Source organism: Equus asinus, chromosome 16 (genome assembly GCF_041296235.1).
Source record: "Equus asinus isolate D_3611 breed Donkey chromosome 16, EquAss-T2T_v2, whole genome shotgun sequence".
Classification (NCBI taxonomy): Eukaryota; Metazoa; Chordata; class Mammalia; order Perissodactyla; family Equidae; genus Equus; species Equus asinus.
Window position 1 is genome coordinate 30470904 of NC_091805.1, and position 19769 is coordinate 30490672.

Sequence of the window (19769 nt, forward strand, 5' to 3'; positions counted from 1 at the left end):
TTGGTAACTATAGTATATTTATACTATAGTATAAATTTATACTATATACATTTATACTACTATAGTATATAGTATATACTATAGTAGTATATTTTGAAATCAGTGAGTGTGATACCACCAGCTTTGTTCTTTTTTCTCAAGATTCCTTTGGCTATTTGGGGTCTTTTATTGTTCCATATAAATTTTAGGATTCTTCTGTTTCTGTGAAAAATGTCATTGGAACTTTGATAGGGATTGCATTGAATCTGTAGATTGCTTTAGGCATTATGGACATTTTAATTATGTTAATTTTTCCAATCAAAGAGCACAGAATATCTTTCCATTTCTTTGTGTCTTCTTCAACTTCTTTCAACAATGTTTTATAGTTTTCGGTTTACAGATCTTTCACCTCTTTGGTCAAGTTTATTCCTAGATATTTTATTCTTTTTCTTGCACTTGTAAATGGGATTGTATTCTTAATTTATCTTTCTGCTATTTCGTTATTAATGTATAGAAATGCAACCGATTTTTGTACATTGATTTTGTATCCTGCAACTTTACCATATTCATTTATTTTTTCTAAAAGATTTTTAGTGGATTCTTTAGGGTTTTCTATATAGGAAATCATGTCATCTGCAAATAGTGACTGTTGTACTTCTTCTTTTCCAATTTAGATCTCCTTTATTTCTTTTTATTGCCTGATTGCTCTGGCTAGGACTTCCAATACTATGTTAAGTAAGAGTGGTGAAAGTGGGCATCCTTGTCTGGTTCCTGATCTTAGCGGGATAGTTTCAGTTTTTCCCCATTGAGAATGATATTAGCTATGGGCTTGTCATATATGGCCTGTATTATGTTGAGGTACTTTCCTTCTATACCTATTTTATTCAGAGTTCTTTTTATCATAAATGGATGCTGGATCTTGTCAAATGCTTTCCCTGCATCTATTGAGATGATCATGTGATTTTTATTCTTCATTTTGTTAATGTGGTGTCTCATGTTGATTGATTTGCAGATGTTGAACCATCCTTGCATCCCTGGAATAAATCCCACTTGATCATGACATATGATCTTTTTAATGTATTGTTGTATTCAATTTGCTAGTATTTTGTTGAGGAATTTTGCATCGATGTTCATCAGTGATATTGGCCTGTAATTTTCTATTTTTGTGTTGTCTTTGTCTGATTTTGGTATCAGGTTAATGTTGGCTTCATAGAATGAGTTATGAAGTTTGCCCTCCTCTTCCAATTTCTTGGAAGAGTTTGAGAAGGATAGGTATTAACTGTGCCTCTCTTTTAATGAACTTTTCATTATAATTCAGAGCCCTCCAGAATCTATTGTTTTGTTATATAATTCTAAGGTAAAAATTGCTTTTTAGATTTTTTAAACAAAAGATAAATGGAAAATGAATAAGACATCTCAGGATATAGAAATCTGCTGGAGTTTTAATTAGTTGGTTTGCAGAGTTTTTTGGTGTGTAACTCATTAATCTCTGAGAAGGTTTCAAACTCACAGTAACTCTGATGACTACTTCACTTGGTTTAGAGCATTTCACGTGCCCAAACAGCTCTGTGCATTTGCGAATCTCAGTGAATTGGAGCAGCTATGGGAATACTTTTTGTTGTTATTAGCTTGAAGTTAATGCTAACATAAAATGAATTCAGCAGGTCTCTAAAATTGCTATAATTATTTTTTATTGAAATTTTCTTTTAGAATTAAAGAACTTCTGCCAAAGTCTAAGTATTTATTTGAGAATGGTCATATTTGATCTGAAATGCCCTATGTTTGAGTTAGATTGTTTTGCAGGCATCCACTTTTATAACTCAGACTGTGAATAAGATTTTAGTTGTTTTCTTCTGCACCTTACACTGATTTGTCTGGTTCATACATGCTACAGCTCTTTTTACCCCAAAAGTGAGAATTATTTCTCCGTGTATTTTTTAAAAATAAGAGGTATAGTTGTCTTAAGAAGAGCACAAAGATATTGTTCAAATGTGGGATATAAAAGATACTAACCGTTATTTTGTAAAACCCTTTCTAACATGAAGATGGATAGAAGAGAGAAGGGAGAGACCAGAGAGTCTCTTCATTTTCTGTGACTGAATCTTGAACTATTTTCCTTTTCACCCTGTTAGGGTAGGTAAAGGCATTTGAATCTTGGAGAGCTGCAAGCCAAAGAAAGATAGAAGCATAGGTGACAATGAAATGAAATGATAAAATTGAAAAATACTTACATTATTCAGTCTATCACTGCCATTCTACGACGCATGGAACCACCATTTGGGAAACTGAGTTCCCATTTGAATAAGGAGTCTGGGAGTATATAAAATGTATTACGCTATTCAAATGGTGTTCTCTCTTTTTCTCTCTCTCTCTTGAATTTACTCCTGTTTCCCACTCCACCTTGGTTTACGTGGGACTTAAATTGTGAGGTGGAGAGTGCAAAGAAGGAAAAAAATTGGCTGCTTTTAGAGAAAGTACGCATATATGTCTTGAAATCAGATGTCCAGTCCTGAAACATATCATTACAACACGCAGAATTTTTCATAGTAGTCAGGAAAGAGTTTCTGAAGAATGAGTGGTCTAAGCTATCTAGTAGAAGAAGGACAGGAGGGATAAAAACTCACCACAGAATTTTTACCTGAGAGATAAGAGTTTAGTTAATTATAAGTGAGAAATTGCTGTACTTAACTGTTGCTTTTTCTGAAAACATACATACTTATAGATACCATTTATATTGCATAAGTAAAAAAATGTTCTTGTATCCATTTGTTTTCCTATGATATAGAAAGTCCTACTGTGTTGAAATACTCCTGCTTTTTAAATCTTCTTCTCCAAAATTGAACTCTGTCTGAGCTGTATAATTTCTATTGGTAATACTCATGCTACTTGTGAATGATTGTCAGTAACTTTAAATTGCTATTCTAAAATGGTGATTATTTCCTAAAAAAAAAAAGCTACCTTTTTATAAGCATAGACATTTCTTTTTAACCCTCTTTGAAAAAAGATTTGAAATATTTTATCTTGGGAACATCTTGATTTTTTTTTTTAGATACTAAGGAATCAATATTTTGCTTTGCCAGGAATCTGATTTTAAAGAATGAAATGTGAAATTTTTAATAACAGAAGTTTCTGACTGTGTAGACTTTTAACATAGAACAGTATGAAGGCACGGGATGTTTGCTTCTCCTGTTCATTATAGTGGGAGCTATTTGATACAAGTAAGATTTAACTTTTGTTCATGAATTATATGCTGTTGCCATCAGCTGAGGGCTTGTAATTTTTCCCACTTACCGTATAACATCTCAACAGAGAAGGAAATTTGAGGCCTGAGTATCAGGAATAAAAAATTAGATTTTTTCCAAGAGGAAACTTTTTGATGTAAGATTACTAAACACTAAAACAGCTTAGTGAGAGGTTATATTTTTTCCTTTCCATAGTTTTTGAATAGCAACAGAAAGCTAGTCATATGGTTATTTAGATGGAGTGTTTTATTTGACATCCAGGAACTTACATTTTTATCCTGCTGTGTTCAAATGAAATACAGGTGGCCTTGGCATGAAAATTCCAGACTTATAAACCAGATAAATTGGATTAATTATTCACACTTGAAAATGATCCTTTGGTATTATGAAGTGTTCTTTGTCAGTGCCTTTAGATTAGTGAGAATCTTTGAGCATTTAAAATATGATTTGATTTAACATGATATATCTATTTAGCACCACATCATCTGTTAAATCCAGTATATTGATTTTTCAATAAGATCTTTTACAAGAAATCTTTTTGTAGATTTAAAAGATTGTAAATCTTTTACAATAAGATTTTCTAATATCAGGCTTCATATTGGTTGATGTATTTCACTAACTTTCAAAGATGTGGGGTCATATTGTAGTGAGAAATTCTTTGCACCCTATTAATTTCTAAAGAGAAAACTTTGCTATACCTTTCATCCTTTATTCTAATGAAGAGAAAAGAAACTTCATTACTTGTAAACTTTTTAATTGTGTAAATAAATATACAGTATCCTGTATACAGTTCTTTAAGTAACATATAGAGCTTGGATATTGGTTGAATCATTAAATTATTTGCAAAATATGTTCCTAGAAACTGAAGTTTTTCATCTAAACTTTATTTCTTCTCTGAAAGAAAATTCGATCTGGATCTTGTGAACATTTGCTTTCACTTGGGTGTTTCTTTTAAAAATAGGTTTTATGTACAAATTCATGGTCCTGAGTTTTTCTGTTTAGAAGTGCTTTCATAATAATGATAGAGACTAATAATAGCTGCCCTACCTTTCTCACAGATTTGTTACAAGAAGCAAGTGCAATAATGCATGTGAATGTGCATTTAAAACTGAAATCTCCAAAGTAATAAATATTTATTTTGTGATTCATTTGAATTCTGTTTCAAGGATGTGGAGTTGCTTAAGGCCAGTAAGTCATTCCTAACTGGAGAAGGAGACTAATCCCGCAGTGATGCTGTTGCAAGTGGAGCTTCAACCTGGGTGCAGGGCTTACCAGTTGCCATCCGTCTGTACAAACGTCTATCAGCTGCATCATCAGATATGCTTCTGCTTTACAACTTTTAACCAATAAGTGACTCACCAGTTTTCTAGCAGGAAATTGTAGACCTGGGTGTCCTTCTTCTTATTAATTGCAAAGTCAAGTGTGGCCCTTGCATTTCTAAATGGCAATCTTAGGTACTCCATTCTTGTATTTAAATGCTTCCAGATTTAACTTCTTCAGAAGGTTAAATGTCTTGTCAGAATTAAAGTTTATTGCAAAGAATCTAAAATCTGTGTGTATTTTCTTTCATTTCAGGGTAGTATCTACATGCCATTCTTTGGTGGTTGGGATTTTTGGCCTGTACATTTTCTTGTTTGATGAGGCTACTATTGCTGATCCACTTTGGTAAGCTGTTTCTTTCCAATGTCATCAATTTGATTTATGTTTTGATATTAATTATTAATGAGAACATCTCTTTAAAAGCTAAAACATATTGATGGTATATGGTTTATTAAAATGCTTATGTTCAGACTTATTTCAGCAAGGTGCATTAAGACGATTTATTTTCATTTGAATACAAATAATGAGGGCCATTTTACCTTAGTATTGCAGTTATTATCCAAAACAGAGAGAATATGATGATGATGTAAACATTTATACCATGTTAACGAAGAAAACCAAGTTATTATAACCACTGTTCAGAGCAAAAGTGAGTTATTACTGAGATAGGAGTCAACTTGGATAATATCTACTTAAGACTTAGTCTTCAAATTTATGTTTGACCCATCATTCCATATCAAAGATATGAAAATGAGAATAATAGGTGTCCATGTGAGAGGAATTTAGTACCACATGACAAAATTTGAAGCACTAATAATAACTGTGTTCAGCAATAATATAAAATTGAAACATTTAAATGACAGAAATTTTGCAAACTATATTTCCTGGAATTATGCGAAAAGGCTTAGTTCAGCTTAGTTTAAGAGATGAGGTCTGTTTTGAGAAAGCACTACACAGCAATGTGGTAGACATGGGCTCTGGGGGATGTGAGGCCATTTAACCGGGCCTTTTAACCATTTGTTTAACTGCAACAATGTTGTGTTTTGTTCATAAATACGGAATTATGCCCATCAGAATTATCTAATATTGATAAATTTTCATTGGGAAGATATTTTTCAGAGTGAATCAATTTAGTGAATTTAATTCCTTGACCAAGTTTCTATGTAATCTACCTAAACAATTTCTAGTGTTTTCTTTTCTTTTTAATTTTAATTTTACTAACATGATTGTCAACAGAACCTCTTCTTCTGGGAAGTAAATTTCATAGCAAAGATATGATTCATTGATGAATTTTTATCCATGTCAAACTTTTACCTACTATAATTTTTGATATTTTTGTATTTTCTTTTATGCCATAATTTATTCCAGGTCCAACTCTCCTGGGTCATATTTGCAGATCAAAACTTATAAAGAATGCATGACTTGTGCTGAATCTTTCCAGTTTAGCTGTTATTAGTTTTATTTTGTGTTTGTTTTATCAGTAGTTCACATTATAAATCAGATAAAGGACTGTTAATTTATATTTGTTTCTTGGAGCAAAGAGCACTAGTCAGCAGAAGAGTAGGGGTGAAAACAGGGTGAAACTATCCTGTTCCCACCATTTCCTAATTGTGTGATGAGAGGCAAATCCCTCTAGTCCTCAGTAAAGTGATGAGGATGATAGTATGTGACCTTGAATTCAGAGGTGGGCTAGATGATTTCCTGAGGTGTTTTAATCTCTCATTCACAATAAGTAATCAAAAAAAAAAAAATCAGCATCTAGAATTCCATTTGAATTCTATTGCAAACAAATCATAAGAGAATACATTTATAAAAAGTTGTCTTTTGGTAAAATTATTTTCATGAAACTTTTACCTAATATAAGAAAGTAGGATTATTTGTGCAATTAGAATTATTATCATAGCTAACACGGTACCTTGTGCAAATGACAATTTGCCATTTGAGAATCTACAGAAAGCATTTTCATTTATTTAAATCTCACTAGAAAAAAAAGTAGCTGTCATTTAAACCTGTGTGCTGAAAAAAGGAACTTTGTTTTTTGTTTAAAATATTTATAGGGGTGATCCATCGCTTGTGAAAGTGAATATTGCTATTGCTTCAGGCTACCTCATTTCTGGTATGTGATATGTTGTTCACTGTCTGTTTCTTTTTAAACTACTCATGGAATTATGCAAGGAATACATAGTCTTTGCTTTTGGTTTATTTATTTGAGAAGTAGCTGTTAGGACCCATACGAAGGAAGAAATATCTGCTGTAACGGTAGAACCTTCTGAAACGTTTTTCCTGTTGGCTCTCTGGTTCTCGTTGAAGGTCAGAGCTGTAGAGTGGAGCCTCAGGCTTGAACATTTTTTTTGTGAGTGATGGTCCCTTTTTGTCCCAAAGAATCTCTCAGGTGGAATTACTGGGAAGCTAATGAACTTTAAATGTGTTCCCAGGGTCATAGTTTTGTATTGTTTTGGTAAAATTTGCAAAAGTAAGCTGTTTTAGCCATAATCACTTAAGATCATGGACTCTTCCTATCTGCATTTCCCTCTGGCATATTTCCCCTCATGGGGGATGAAGTTGAGATGGCCTTTGATACAAGGAGACAAAGGGGAAGTTAAGTTGAGAATATGCCGTTTTAACTGCTTTTTGAAAAGACATTTCGGACTGTCTCAATAAAATGAGAGAAATAACAGATCCTTGATTTGGACATTTATAGAGGGAACCCTATTTTGTAATTTTCAAATTTAATGAATAGCTGAAAGAAAATCCAAATCAAAATAATGGAATAAGAAACAAAAGTGATAAAGATGAGTGATGGGTTCAATAGAAAATTTTCTCCCATCAGTAAGTGGACTGTAAAAAGAAATTAGATTATACCAAAACACAGTGATTCATTAAGAGGAAGAGATAAATTTTGAATAAAATTAATGAATAGGCTATTGGATTATTTGGCCCAATTAAAGAAAGAGAGAATCATGTGAACACCATGGAAAAAGATTTGTGCGTTTGGCACAAAATGCTGTCATTGACAAGGATAACACAAAATTTACAATATACCTCATGCATTGGTTAATGAGTATTGTCAATTCGGAGAGTAGTCACTACCCAGGAAATCTTGTGTGACAGAAACTTAAAGGTTTCCTCAGATTAGATCACAATACAAAACATTTAAAAACAAGAGATATGAACTGAAACAAGCTTTTCTAAACCAAGCTGAACTAAAAATGAATTATTTTTATTGTCTCTGTAGAAAATATTACAAGATCGTTTTCATGTAAATTGGTGACCAAAGAGTTCACAGCCAAAATATGTAGGGAAGATGTGGGCAGAGAGGTGTAGCAGGCAGTTAATGACTAATGTTTTCTTTTCTTGATTTTCATATTTGTGGTATTTATTTTCTCTTTAGAATTTGTAATTTGATGGTTTCTTTTCTCTTTATAAATATTCATATCTAATTTTGTATTAGTAATTTTTATTTTCTTAAAAGAAGGTCACCATATTATATAAGCTCTGACCCCACAAAACCTGAATCCTCCCAGGTCTCCATCCGTGATAGTGATTGGTTTCCGTGTCTAAATTTCATGTTTAACTATTTGGTAAAGAAAATAGCTGTTAACGTTTTGAGAAGTTTCTGTTTTATTAGAGGAAGCTAATTATTTTCCAAATCATGGTGTTTAGATTCAGGACCTTTTAAGAAATTTGATGCCTTGACCCCTTTATTTGTATATCTTTTTTATGGTCATAGTTCTTGGTGGTTTTGCTATTTTGAATTAATATTTAATTGTATCCTTTGTTAATTTTTAAATAATTTTTGTTAAATTTGTATTATAAGTGAGTTGGTCATGTTGTAGCTTTTCTGCCACCATCTTATCTGTTTGAATTATTGTAATGATGAAAATCAGTAATTTTAGCTTATTTTAAAATTATTTTTGTCCAATAATATTTCCATTTTATTTAACCCTGGAAACAAGTTGTTCATTTATACTTTCAACAAATATATCACATACCTATATACCAGGCTCTGTGCTAGACACCCACACTTGGTCATCATCCGGGAGGAGTCACAGTAGAGTGGGGCAGACAGTTATATGGAAGCAGATACCTTACGATAAAGTGGGTGATTGGACTGCTGAGGTATGAACAAAGTGCTGTGGGCTCGAGTGGACTGTGATGAGTTGTCAGGAGAAGGAGTTAAAAACACTTGAAAAACAACGCAGCTTTCTTCCTATAGAATATCTTACCTTATTTTTCCTTCTTACAGATTTGTTGATTCTCATTTTGTATTGGAAAGTGATTGGTGACAAATATTTTGTAATTCACCATTGCGCAGCGCTGTATGCATACTTCTTTATACTGGTGAGTGCCAGGATTTACAATAGCCTAACAAGCAGACAAGAATGGGAATAGTGACTTAAGTGTGAACGTAAATCTAAACCTACAATTCTTAGTTTATAAAGGCCAACTCCAGTTGCATTCAGGGATCACTCTGGTGATATCTTCTTTATTAAGAAAAGTAATAACTTTACTTGTGTACCTGTATTAGTGTGTCTGTCTGGCTTTGTAAACTTTGAGAAAGGCAGGTTGACCCCAATTTCTTGAATTTTCACTTAAAACCTTTAGGATCATGTAGTATTGTTATTTGTGTCTTTCTAGATGCATTTATGATTTAACAGCCAGCGGTAGGTATAGATTCCTGTATAACCAGCTAAAATCTTTCTTTTCTGTTTAGTTGCATGTGTAATTACATGTACATGCATAATTACATTTAAGTAGGCTGGAGCAGTGAGAGAATCTTGCTCTGAGACTTCATCAGAATTCCAAGACTCAGCTGATAGAGGATACAGCAAATCTCAGGCAGTAGTGCATATTAAATTTTATATCTAAAATTATTTCTCTACATTATACATCTGTAAATTAGCAACTTTATGTCCTTTGCATATTTGTTAGGTTTCTCCACAATCAATTATTTTTCAACTTAGATATACCAACAAGCCCAAGATAGATATTTGGAAATAATAGATATATGTAAACAAGAATAGTATACTAGAATAGTATAAATTTTATATGTAAATGTTTTCTCTGTATTAAAACTTAAATGTAACCGCTGGTTTTTTTTTTCTTATTTGGTATTACTAAAATCCTTGTATTACTGGACATTTGTGAGTATTTTTTGCAGGGCTTTTAAAAATTCATACAAATGTGTATTAATAATATTTTCCTATTTTTCTTTATATTGACCCACACAAAGATAGCTGGTGAATAAGAGGTCGATTTGGCATTATTTCTGCAAGAGTTAGATATATTAATGCATCTCTCTATATCCCTCATTTGAAGTCGTAAATATAAATAATTAATATAAATGTTTTAAAAATTTGTGCTGGTTTTAATGTTATAAATAAGTGCTTATGTGTCCCAAAAGGTATCCATAATCACTTAATTTTTCTGAAGCAATAGGCTATTTTTACTGGCATACCTACTATTTATTTCTGTCCTCTTTTTTAGATTTTAGTAGATTATAGGTAGTTATAAAATATAGACTTCTACCTTTTACAGATCTTAGATATTTGGTATACAAGCACTTTGTTTCCTAAACACTTTCGCTAAGAAGATGTGGAAACTCACTAACAAAATACTGGTTAACTCTGGGGAGAATGCGTGTGGGTACCCATGTGAGTGAATATCATGCTGCAATTTAGAACTGTGTTCTCTGAACATGAGTCAGAATCACTGTGCTGTGAATAGAATATAAGCTGATGAAAGATAGCAGGTCGCTTACATGCATTTGTAAATGTGAATACTGTGAGCTGCTCTCTTGGCCACTGAAATCTCAGGCTTGGCAAGTGGCTGGCTGTGCATGGGTTGGCAAGTTGAATATTTAATTATGTGGGATGAATACTATTTTTTCTTTGGGCTTTTATGCCTTTTAAAAAAATCAATAAAGTGCATTGTGGATTTTTTAAAAAGAAATTAACTCCTGTTTTATTTAGTAAAGTTGATAAGAAAATCAGTTGCAATTTTTCCAAAGATGGTTGCTTTTTTGATATGTCTTCCTATGTTCTGTTGTATGAAATAAAGGAATGATATGAAATAAATTTATCTTTAATTAGTGAATCTATTCATAAGGAAACAAAATAGAAAAAAATTGTATGAAATAATGTTTATAGTTGTAGAGGTTCTGTGTCATTTACAGATCTTACATTTACTGTTTGTATGAGACTTTTTTTTCCATGCAGTGAATTCCCAGGTCACTTTGTGCATTTTAAGTAAGGATAACAAAATAATAATAATAACAACTCATTATTATCATGCTGTATAAATTTTCATGAAATTCTTATGCGTTTTATAAGGAGAACTGGTATTTGGAAAGCTCTTTGGCTTAATAGTTATGCAACCATTTAAGCTGTTTGTAGTAAGCTTTTTTCTTAAAATATTGTCTAACTGGAACAAAATAAAACTTAAAGTGAAGAAAAGACGTGAGTTACCTGTAGGTTTTAAATGTATACCTACTGAATAGTTGAAAAGTAAGATTCTTTTGAATTTAGGGTATTATAGGTCATATATAGGTTATATAATGTCTTGATCCACTATTGTTTTACCTCTCCCTAATATATTTACTGGAATTTAAAAATTCTCCGGTGGAGTAATCTAGGACTTAAGAAGTTCTGTCTTCTGTCTGTGTAGGAGGGTAAGAATCCTGCAGTTTTTTTTCCTGATATTCAGCTTTCACCCCTTCGGCAACAGGATACTAATTATCGTACTAATTATGACAGGCTAATTTCTTACCATAAAGGAAGTGAACACATTCGTGCTTTAATGTCCTATTTTTAAGGGTAAACCCCCATGTTTTGTATTCCCTTTCTGACTTCTTGGGTGACCTTAGTTTTCTTCTGTGTTCCCTGTGAATCAGCTCTTCTCCCTAGTCAAACCACTCCTTTAGAGAGTGAGTTCCAGTACATTTGGAAGAGTAGATACATCCTTTCCCAGCTCCTCTGCGTTATTACACTGCCTTAGAATCTACTCATTAAACCATTCTGCTGCAGTTTAGGGAGAAAATTCCTTTCAGATGCCTCTCGTTGCCTTTATCTCAGGGTATTAAGTGCAGTGTGCCTCCTCGAGGGTGAGAATTTCCGTTTTTTTGTTTAATGTTTTACCCCAGTATCTACATTTTAAAAACATTTACAAGCAAATTTGTATGAAGTGGTATTGGAGGGAAAGATTTGTTGTTATGTCAGATACAGTAAAGTTGTAATTTATACCAGGAGATAAGAATTAGAAAACTATTTGTCTTCTGTGTTTCATCTAAGAAAAATTTCCACAGTACCAGGAAATAAAGGCCATGACTCACTAACATTTTATCATTAACAATGTTAAAAAAGAGAAGCTCCTGTTTTAAAATGATTTTAATAGTGTTGCCTATTCTCACCTAAATAATGTATTTCCTCCTTTTCTCCCATTAAGATAGACTTAAAGAAAAATGTTAGATAACTATAGTAGCTGTTGTAGCAACATTTCAAAAGATAAAATGTCAAGAATTAACACTTCTGTTGACTAGGTAGGTATTAAAAATAGCCACCTAATATAGTATACTATAGCATGATTCAATAGTAAGGTCTGTGTGATTTCTATTCCCCAGTAAATTTACATACAATGAAACATGTTAAATATTTACATCAAAGAAAAATATTCTAAAAATTTGAATAACATGTTAAATAGTTTTTTTTCCTACTCAAATAAAAGATTGTCAGTTTTCTTATACAGTAATGAGTAATAGGCTGTCAGAAATGTCTTGGAAATTGTTTTGTTAGTATTTCTATAGCTCTGTTATACAAATCTATAAAAAAGCACAATCATACAGTTAGTTTATAACTCTTACTACTAATTGAGGGATTAGCCATGGTAAAAATGTTAAGTGGTCACTTTAAAAAAATATATGTGTCTGTATAAAGATATATATATACGTATACGTATGTATGCTTTTGGTTTTGAAATTTGTTTTACTATTTCATTTTTGATACAGAATACCTGATGTGACCATTCCCTATGTTTCACGAACCTAACAAAGCTCCCCTAAGGCCTTCTACTCAGGGGGTTTTGGTTCAGGGCGAGTTCAAGACTAGTCCCTCCTCCTTTGTCCTGTGCTTACTGCTTCATGCTCTTTTGTGGGCACAGGGCATCCTCTCAGATTCACGTAGTGAGATGATTTTAGTAGAGCTGTCTCCCTTTCTTTCTCTAAGCTGGCTTGATTTTTGAAACCTATTTTCCTTTCAATACCAGGAAAGAAAACAGTTTATAAATTGGACTTGGTGTATGACGATAAAATAGATGTTAGCCTAGAGAACTGCTGTGTATACCCTAGTCAATATTTTGTTCTTAGTTTGATTTTTAAAAAAGTGATCTTATTGTATGATTCTCCTTATGTGAGGTACTTACTGTCAACGAAAATAATCCATAACCAATCTATAAATGAAAATTTGGGTGAGTTTATTCTGAGCTTAAATCTTAGGATTATAACCCGGAAGAGTCTTTCAACAAAGGAACAGAGCACTCCAAAGAAGTGGGGGTACACAGGGTGGTTATATACCCTCAAAGAAGGTGTTTCACATATGATTGAAATGTCCCTCCCACAATAGTCACAAGATTGCCCTGTGCACAGCACTTGATGGACACAGCAGGTAGTGGGTCTGCTGTCTTGCTGGGCGTAGCAGGAGGCAAGTCTGTTGTCTCCAGCTGGGCGGTCACAGGTGAGCGCAGCAATCAGCTTCTAGCCTAAGGAAAGACGCTTAATCCTTAAGGAGACGCCAAGTTGGGAGGGGGAGGGAAGTTGCACCTTTATCTCAAGGGCCTTTTGCTCTTGCCATAGGGAATCTCTAAAGCAGATATGCAATGCCTGCTCAACGGCCTCGGTCAGGCCCTTTTGGAAAGACAAGGTCAGGCTGAATTAGGTTTATACCAAATGGCTTCCTCATATTCTCCAATATATCCTATTACTTGCCATTTTTATTCGTCATTACAATAGTCAAGATCCTAGAGACAGACAATAGGGTAGTGGTTACTAGGGGCTGGGTGGAGGGGATATTGGGAAGTTACTGTTTAATGCCTGAGAGTTATAGTTTGGGAATATAAGAAAGTTCTGGAGATGGATTGTGGTGATCGCACAACAATGTGAAGGTGCTTAATGCCACTGAATTGTACACTAAAAGTGGTTAAAAGGGTAAATTTTATATAATGGATATTTTATCACAATAAAACAAAGTTAAAAAGAAAAAAGCAAGTTTATTAAATGACCGAAACAAGGTTAGGAAGGGGAAGCTAATAATATGTTGGATGAGGTATCGCATTTTTAAAAGTTTCAGACTGGAATAATAGGCTGAAACAAATAAATGGAACTTAATAGTGATAAATGTTAAGTGTTGCTTTTAGGTTTAACAATGTATAAGAAGTGGGGAGTGACTTGAATGTGGTATTTGACTGCAACTTTAGTTGCACTAAAAGCGTGTCACATCTGCTAAAAATGAAAACTGTCTTCAAATTTATATCATATTAAGGGAGGTACAGTATCCAAATCAAACAAAATTACGGTTTTCCTGGTTGGACCGTACCCAAGACCGTCATCTGGAGTCTCTAAAATCTCACGTGTTCAGGGGTGAGCTGCCAGGTGACTGCAGAGGGGAGATTAGATCAGGTAGCTATTGCCTTAAGATAAGCAACTGAAGGACCCAGAGAGGTCAGCCTAGAAAAGATAAGAACTTGTAGGACATAATGGCTTTGAAATGTCCTTGGAAATGTGAAAGGACTATTAAGTGGAAGAGGAAGTAGACTTATTCTGGCTTAATTCAGACAGTGGAACTAGGACTGATGGGGATGGTAAAGAGAGGCTTCTGTTTACAGAAGAGTCATTCCCACTGAATACAAGATTATAACAATGGCCTTTTAAAGTTGTTCTTCTACCCTAAGAAATCTTCAGTCAGATAGATATAAAAGTAGCTAAGTAGAAACTTTGGGTAGGAGCATGCACTAAATTATCTTTAAAGTTCTATTCTAATTCTCAGATTCTGTGATTCAACTGTTTTGTTGAACTCATTTGATTTAGTTCTAATACTGGGGAGTTAGGCAATGGGCAAAGAAGTGTAAGCTAAATTAAGTCACCAAGTTCTTAAGTAACCCTGGGAAGAGGGGATAAAAGCAGCTGACCTGCAAATTCATTCACTTCCTTGGGAGAAAGGGAGGGGAAGAAACGAAGGCATGTGACTCTGGTCTAATCTCCTTGTCAACAGGACCTTTGGGTAAATAAAGTACTAATGTGGTTAGGAGGAAGAGACCTTAACTCTGAAATGGCCTTAGGATGTTTCTGGCTAAGGATTGCTGATAGTGAAGAGAACCAAGGATCTATGAGGCCTGGCTCCTTGGGGAATGTCACGTAGGCTGAACAACTTTCTTGGGGTATAAAATGGAGATGTTTTCTAAGTTAAACTCTCACTCCCGTGTGAGGAGCTTTGCAAACCTCAGCTTGTAGAGCCTTCGTATCTTCTGGGCCAGCCCTACTTGTTCAGCACAAGAAGGACCTGGCTTGCCAACTGCCCTTGATATCCTTGACCTCTCTCTCCTTCCTCTGAATTATTTGATAGCCTCTATCCTTGTAACATTTAGTAAAGCTTAACACTAAGTAAGGTCACTAGTTCACATGACTCTGATTTGGCAATCTAATCCTGTGTTAGCTCAGACCTTCAACTCTGTCTTGTAAGTAAATAAAAATATTGAATGATTAAAGTTAAGCAAATAGTTAGTAAATGTAGGGTGGATTTTGTTCCCAAATCTCATTTCTAGATTGATGGTACTCTGAAAGGGTTTTCTAGGGAAATGTGCTAAGGCTCCAGGTCAGTCTAAATAACCTAAAAAACGTACGTCATTCTGGCTGCCGTAGAATGCAGTTGCATGTTTGCACAATGTTCCGATTTAGGGTGTCCAGAACTTATCTCGTGCCAATTCTACAGCCCTCGTGGTAGGAAATGGTGCCTAGCCCACTCCAAGCCTTTGGTGGTGGCACAGTATTTAGCGCCATTCTAGCATTAGTAGGTGCATAATAGCTTTAGTTATCTTTTTCCTTTACTTTCTAAATCCCTGACCCTAGACACTCTCAGCTGTTAGAAAAGTAAATTTCCCATGGTAAGAAAATCCAGATTTTCATAATCACTGGCTAAAAGGAGAATTTTCTTTTAAGCTCCTGAAGGGATCAGACAAATCCTGTTTTGTTTTCCCTTGGAGTCATGCAGGACCATGGCAAGTATGAATTTTACTATAAGCAAAGCTCCTTAAAGGTAGATGGCAGAAGTGGAACCACCATATTGACCAGAAGTCAGTTGTGAGGTTTGCTATAATTTAACAGTAAAGTATCAAAATGTGTAATTTATTAGAGCAACCTTAAACTTGTCCCTTTAATAGCATGTATTTCACTTGTATTTCAGTAGGTTTTCTTGAGGAGAAGAGGGGGATAAGGTAACAAGGAATTACGCATAACCTGGAGCTTATCTGATGGCTGCCTATGCCCGTCGAAGTACGTGCCAGATGCTAACTCTCACAGGTGTATTGGATTAAACAGGTCAAGAGTCCTTGATGTACAGGATCACAAGATAGAGAAGCAAGACTACGGAAGTGTATCTAACACCCTCTGTGTGGCTCACAGTGGTTTTGAACTAAGAAGGTGCAGGGTCAGAGATAAGAGTATGATAGGACCTGTGGGATTCAATTAGGTAGCTAAGATTTAAATATAGGAAGCCATTAAAAGATTCAAGCAATGCATTACCCAGTGATAAATCAGTAATGCTCTAGCAGTTTAGGGAATGGTAAGATGAGTATATTAATTTCTATTAATTTCTTTTGTCTGAATATGGATGTTAGTAAAAAACTTTGTAGAAATATAGGGCTTAGTATAACATTTTTTAGATCTGATTATTCAGAGATAACTACTGATAATACTTGATGTATATTCTTGCAGTTTATATAAGTTGTGCATACATTTTTCTATATATATTTATGCTTTTTTGAAATTTCTAAGAGCTTTTGAGATAGATGGGACTTAAGCTCAGTTTTTTTTTTTTTTAAAGAATATTTAGATTGGCAGAAAAAAGTGAAGCTTCCTGGGTCAGAAAACATAGGAAAGTCACTGAGGAGAAGAGGTCAGACCCTCATGGGTGGTAGTAAGAACTTGGGTTGTCAGTGGATGGGATTTGTGTGGGCTTGGTCATGGGATTTGGATGGGTAAGATGGGGACGCCTGATTGAGTGCACATTCCGCCTCACCAGCCTTGCATTTTTACTTTTCACAAAATTGTTGTAGGACCTTTAGCCAAAAAATAACTTGATATAACTGGCATATTAGAAAGATAAAGCTGATAATAGGTAGAAAAAATCTGCATGAGGGAAGATATCTTTTAGGAGGTTATTGAAATGGTGTAGGTGATAGATTATGAAAAATTTAATTTTGGTGGTTATATTAATGAGGAAGAAACAAATCTTAGAGCCATTTTGTAGTCAGTAGATCTTGGTGACTAGTTTGGATTTCAGAGAATAAAGGGAAGGAAGAGGGTGAAATGACCCCGAGCACTACAGGAATGTGACACTAGGGAAGGACGTGGGAGAACCAGGTTGGGCAGGAGGATGCTTCTAGATGTTATGAGGTTCGTGGTGATTCATGGCTATTCCAGGGGATAAGGGCCCATGTGCCATTAGAATTAAGTTTGTCTTGTGGGGTTAGTGTGGTCAGGGTCAGGGCCAGAAGAAGGATGATCCTCTAAAAGAGGCAGAGGAGAATTCGGAGGAGTAGAAAGAGAATCACAAGAGTATACATTTGGACAATAGTGGTTAAGGCCCCTAACATTGTAAATTAAAAAACTATGATAAATAATGTACAAGCAGAGGCCATTTGAAAAAATTCGACAGGTCATTTGTTTTCATGTGAGGATTAGCAAGTATTGACAAACAAAAAGAAAATATAATACCCCAATCCCACAGCCCAGAGATAACTACTTATATTTACTTAATAATCATTTATGCCTAGGAATGTATCCTGTTTACTTTTTTCCTATATGCTTGTGTGCATAAATCAAAAATAACATTCTGTGTATGAATATATATTACAAAAAATGGGTTCAAAACTAAAATTTAAAATTGTTCATATTGAAGTATTGCATACAACAAAATAACTGGTACAGTTGTGTCAGAAAGCAAGGAACCTGTCAAAGACTAATGGGTTTGGGGCCACTGTTTTCTTTATCCTATGTCTGACTGTCTTGGTTTACTCACTCATCGTGTTGCAGCATAACCTCAAATATTTCCTAAGAAGGGGTGTGAAGAAGGTAAACTCTCTGTCTTTCGCAAGTTCTGAAAATGTTTTTACTCTCAGGCCATTTGATTGTATCATTATTTCTCTTGTGGCGTATGGATATATAGTAATATTTAACCAATTCCCTATAGTTATGTGTTCGTTCTAAGTTTCACTATTATATATAACTTGAGTGAACATCCTTACATCTTCATATTTGTGCCCATACATAATTATTTTAAAAGAATAATTGTGTAGAAGTGGGATTCCTGGGCGAATGGTTATGTATACATTTTTAAGGAAATTGACGTTCTGCCAAAACTGTCTTCAGAGAGGTTGCCCTGCGTCCTCAAAAAGATGTGTGTGCACATGTGATTTAACTGGAACATGTAGGGATTATTATGTGTAAATGGTTCTTTTCATCAAGAGATTAGTTGGTTTTTGTTGTTTGATCCGTTTGTTTTTGTTTTGTGAATACTGGCATTTAATAGGGCTTCAGGAACTCTGAAGAGGGGAAACCAGAATTTTCTGAGCAAATTGGAAATGGTACCTAGAAAGAAGATAGACGTATACTGTCTTTAAATATTGGAAGGGTTATCATATGCAAAAGAGATTTTGGATTGCCAGGATCAGAAGTAGGACTGGCAGTGGAAATCAGGGTGCAGTATAGTTCTGGAACTTCTGAATAGCGATCCCAGGATGGAGTAGGCTGCTTCAGGAGATGCTGCGCTCCTCCCCAGGGAGTTGTCCAGGCTGAGGGGCAAATTTGAAGAGTTTTGGTAGATGAGATTAAAAAAATCTGTCGATAATAGAACTAGGCAATCTTCAGAGACCTTTTCAACCCTATGATACTGTGATGGCAATAAAGATAAAGTTGTGAACAGAATTAAGTTTGGGTTGGGCGACATAGCTGTGCAAAGTGAGGTACAAAGTTGGCAAACCTGTTAGGTATAAAACAGTTGAGTTTACCCTTAGAAATGTTTATTTACCTTTTCAAACTGGATTTTTTCTGCAGCAATTGGAAAGTAACATTAACTCCTTTTTGAGGAGTGATTTGTTAACATAATTTATCTTTTATAGTAAAATAGCAGTAGTGAATCCACATTCAGTTTTTACTAATTGTGATGGTCATCGCTCTTTCTTATTATTCATTCCTCGTCATCATTTCAGGCTGGACCCGTAGTCCTGTGTAGTTACCCAGGTATCAGGGAGGTAAAGACTTCTGCCTAGGCAGGAAGGAATGGGCCTTTTTAGGACTTCTTCTTAAGCTTATTTCATCTCCTTTATAATTATGGTAAGAAAAATTACCTAGTTCAATTTCACTTTTAACTAAAAGAATTAAAAAAAATTTGAGTGCTTTTTCTGTTTTCATATTTTTCCTGATTGCCATTAATATGCATCTCATTTTATTCATGTGTCAGTTCTGTCATAAAGATGGTATTATGCCCATTTTACAAATGGAGAAAGTGAAGAAGCTTAGGTCAGCTTTGCCCAAAGTCACCCGGGAGCTTGGCCTCCCTACCACAGGCCCGTGATCATCTGTTACCCATCCCTGCCTCCCCAGACTTAACTGCTTAATTATCATAATGAAGTACCCAAATAGAATAAGATTTTAAAAGATTTCTGGTAGTCAGTTAGCCAATAAACATTTGTGTAAATTCTACCGTCGGTATTGGGATATAGTGGTAATATCAATTGACATTCTTAGACACTTCCGTCTGTCAATTAACTTTAACTCTGTCATTTGATGATGGTGGTGGTGGCAGCCATACACTCCTAATAATAGCTCTTTTAAAAAGTATTCACCATATTTATGGAGATCTGGAAATGGGGTTAGAGAAGGTCAGTAGCAGCCGCAAGGCCATGCAGCTAACAAAGGGCCCATAGTTTGCTGGTGTGCTCATTGATAACTGGCTTCTAGCTGTT

General features: G+C 34.6%; 1 protein-coding gene across 12 annotated transcripts in view; it reads left to right on the forward strand.

Moving 5' to 3' along the window:
• The window catches only part of TLCD4 (TLC domain containing 4), a 100006-nt gene that overhangs the window by 53406 nt on the left and 26831 nt on the right, over positions 1–19769 (forward strand). For all 12 annotated transcript variants that reach the window (XM_070486884.1, XM_070486886.1, XM_070486885.1 and 9 more), the window contains 3 exons: positions 4797–4886; positions 6599–6657; positions 8788–8882. In XM_070486884.1, the coding sequence (XP_070342985.1) occupies positions 4797–4886; positions 6599–6657; positions 8788–8882 (244 nt within the window). The remainder of the gene's footprint in view (positions 1–4796; positions 4887–6598; positions 6658–8787; positions 8883–19769) is intronic.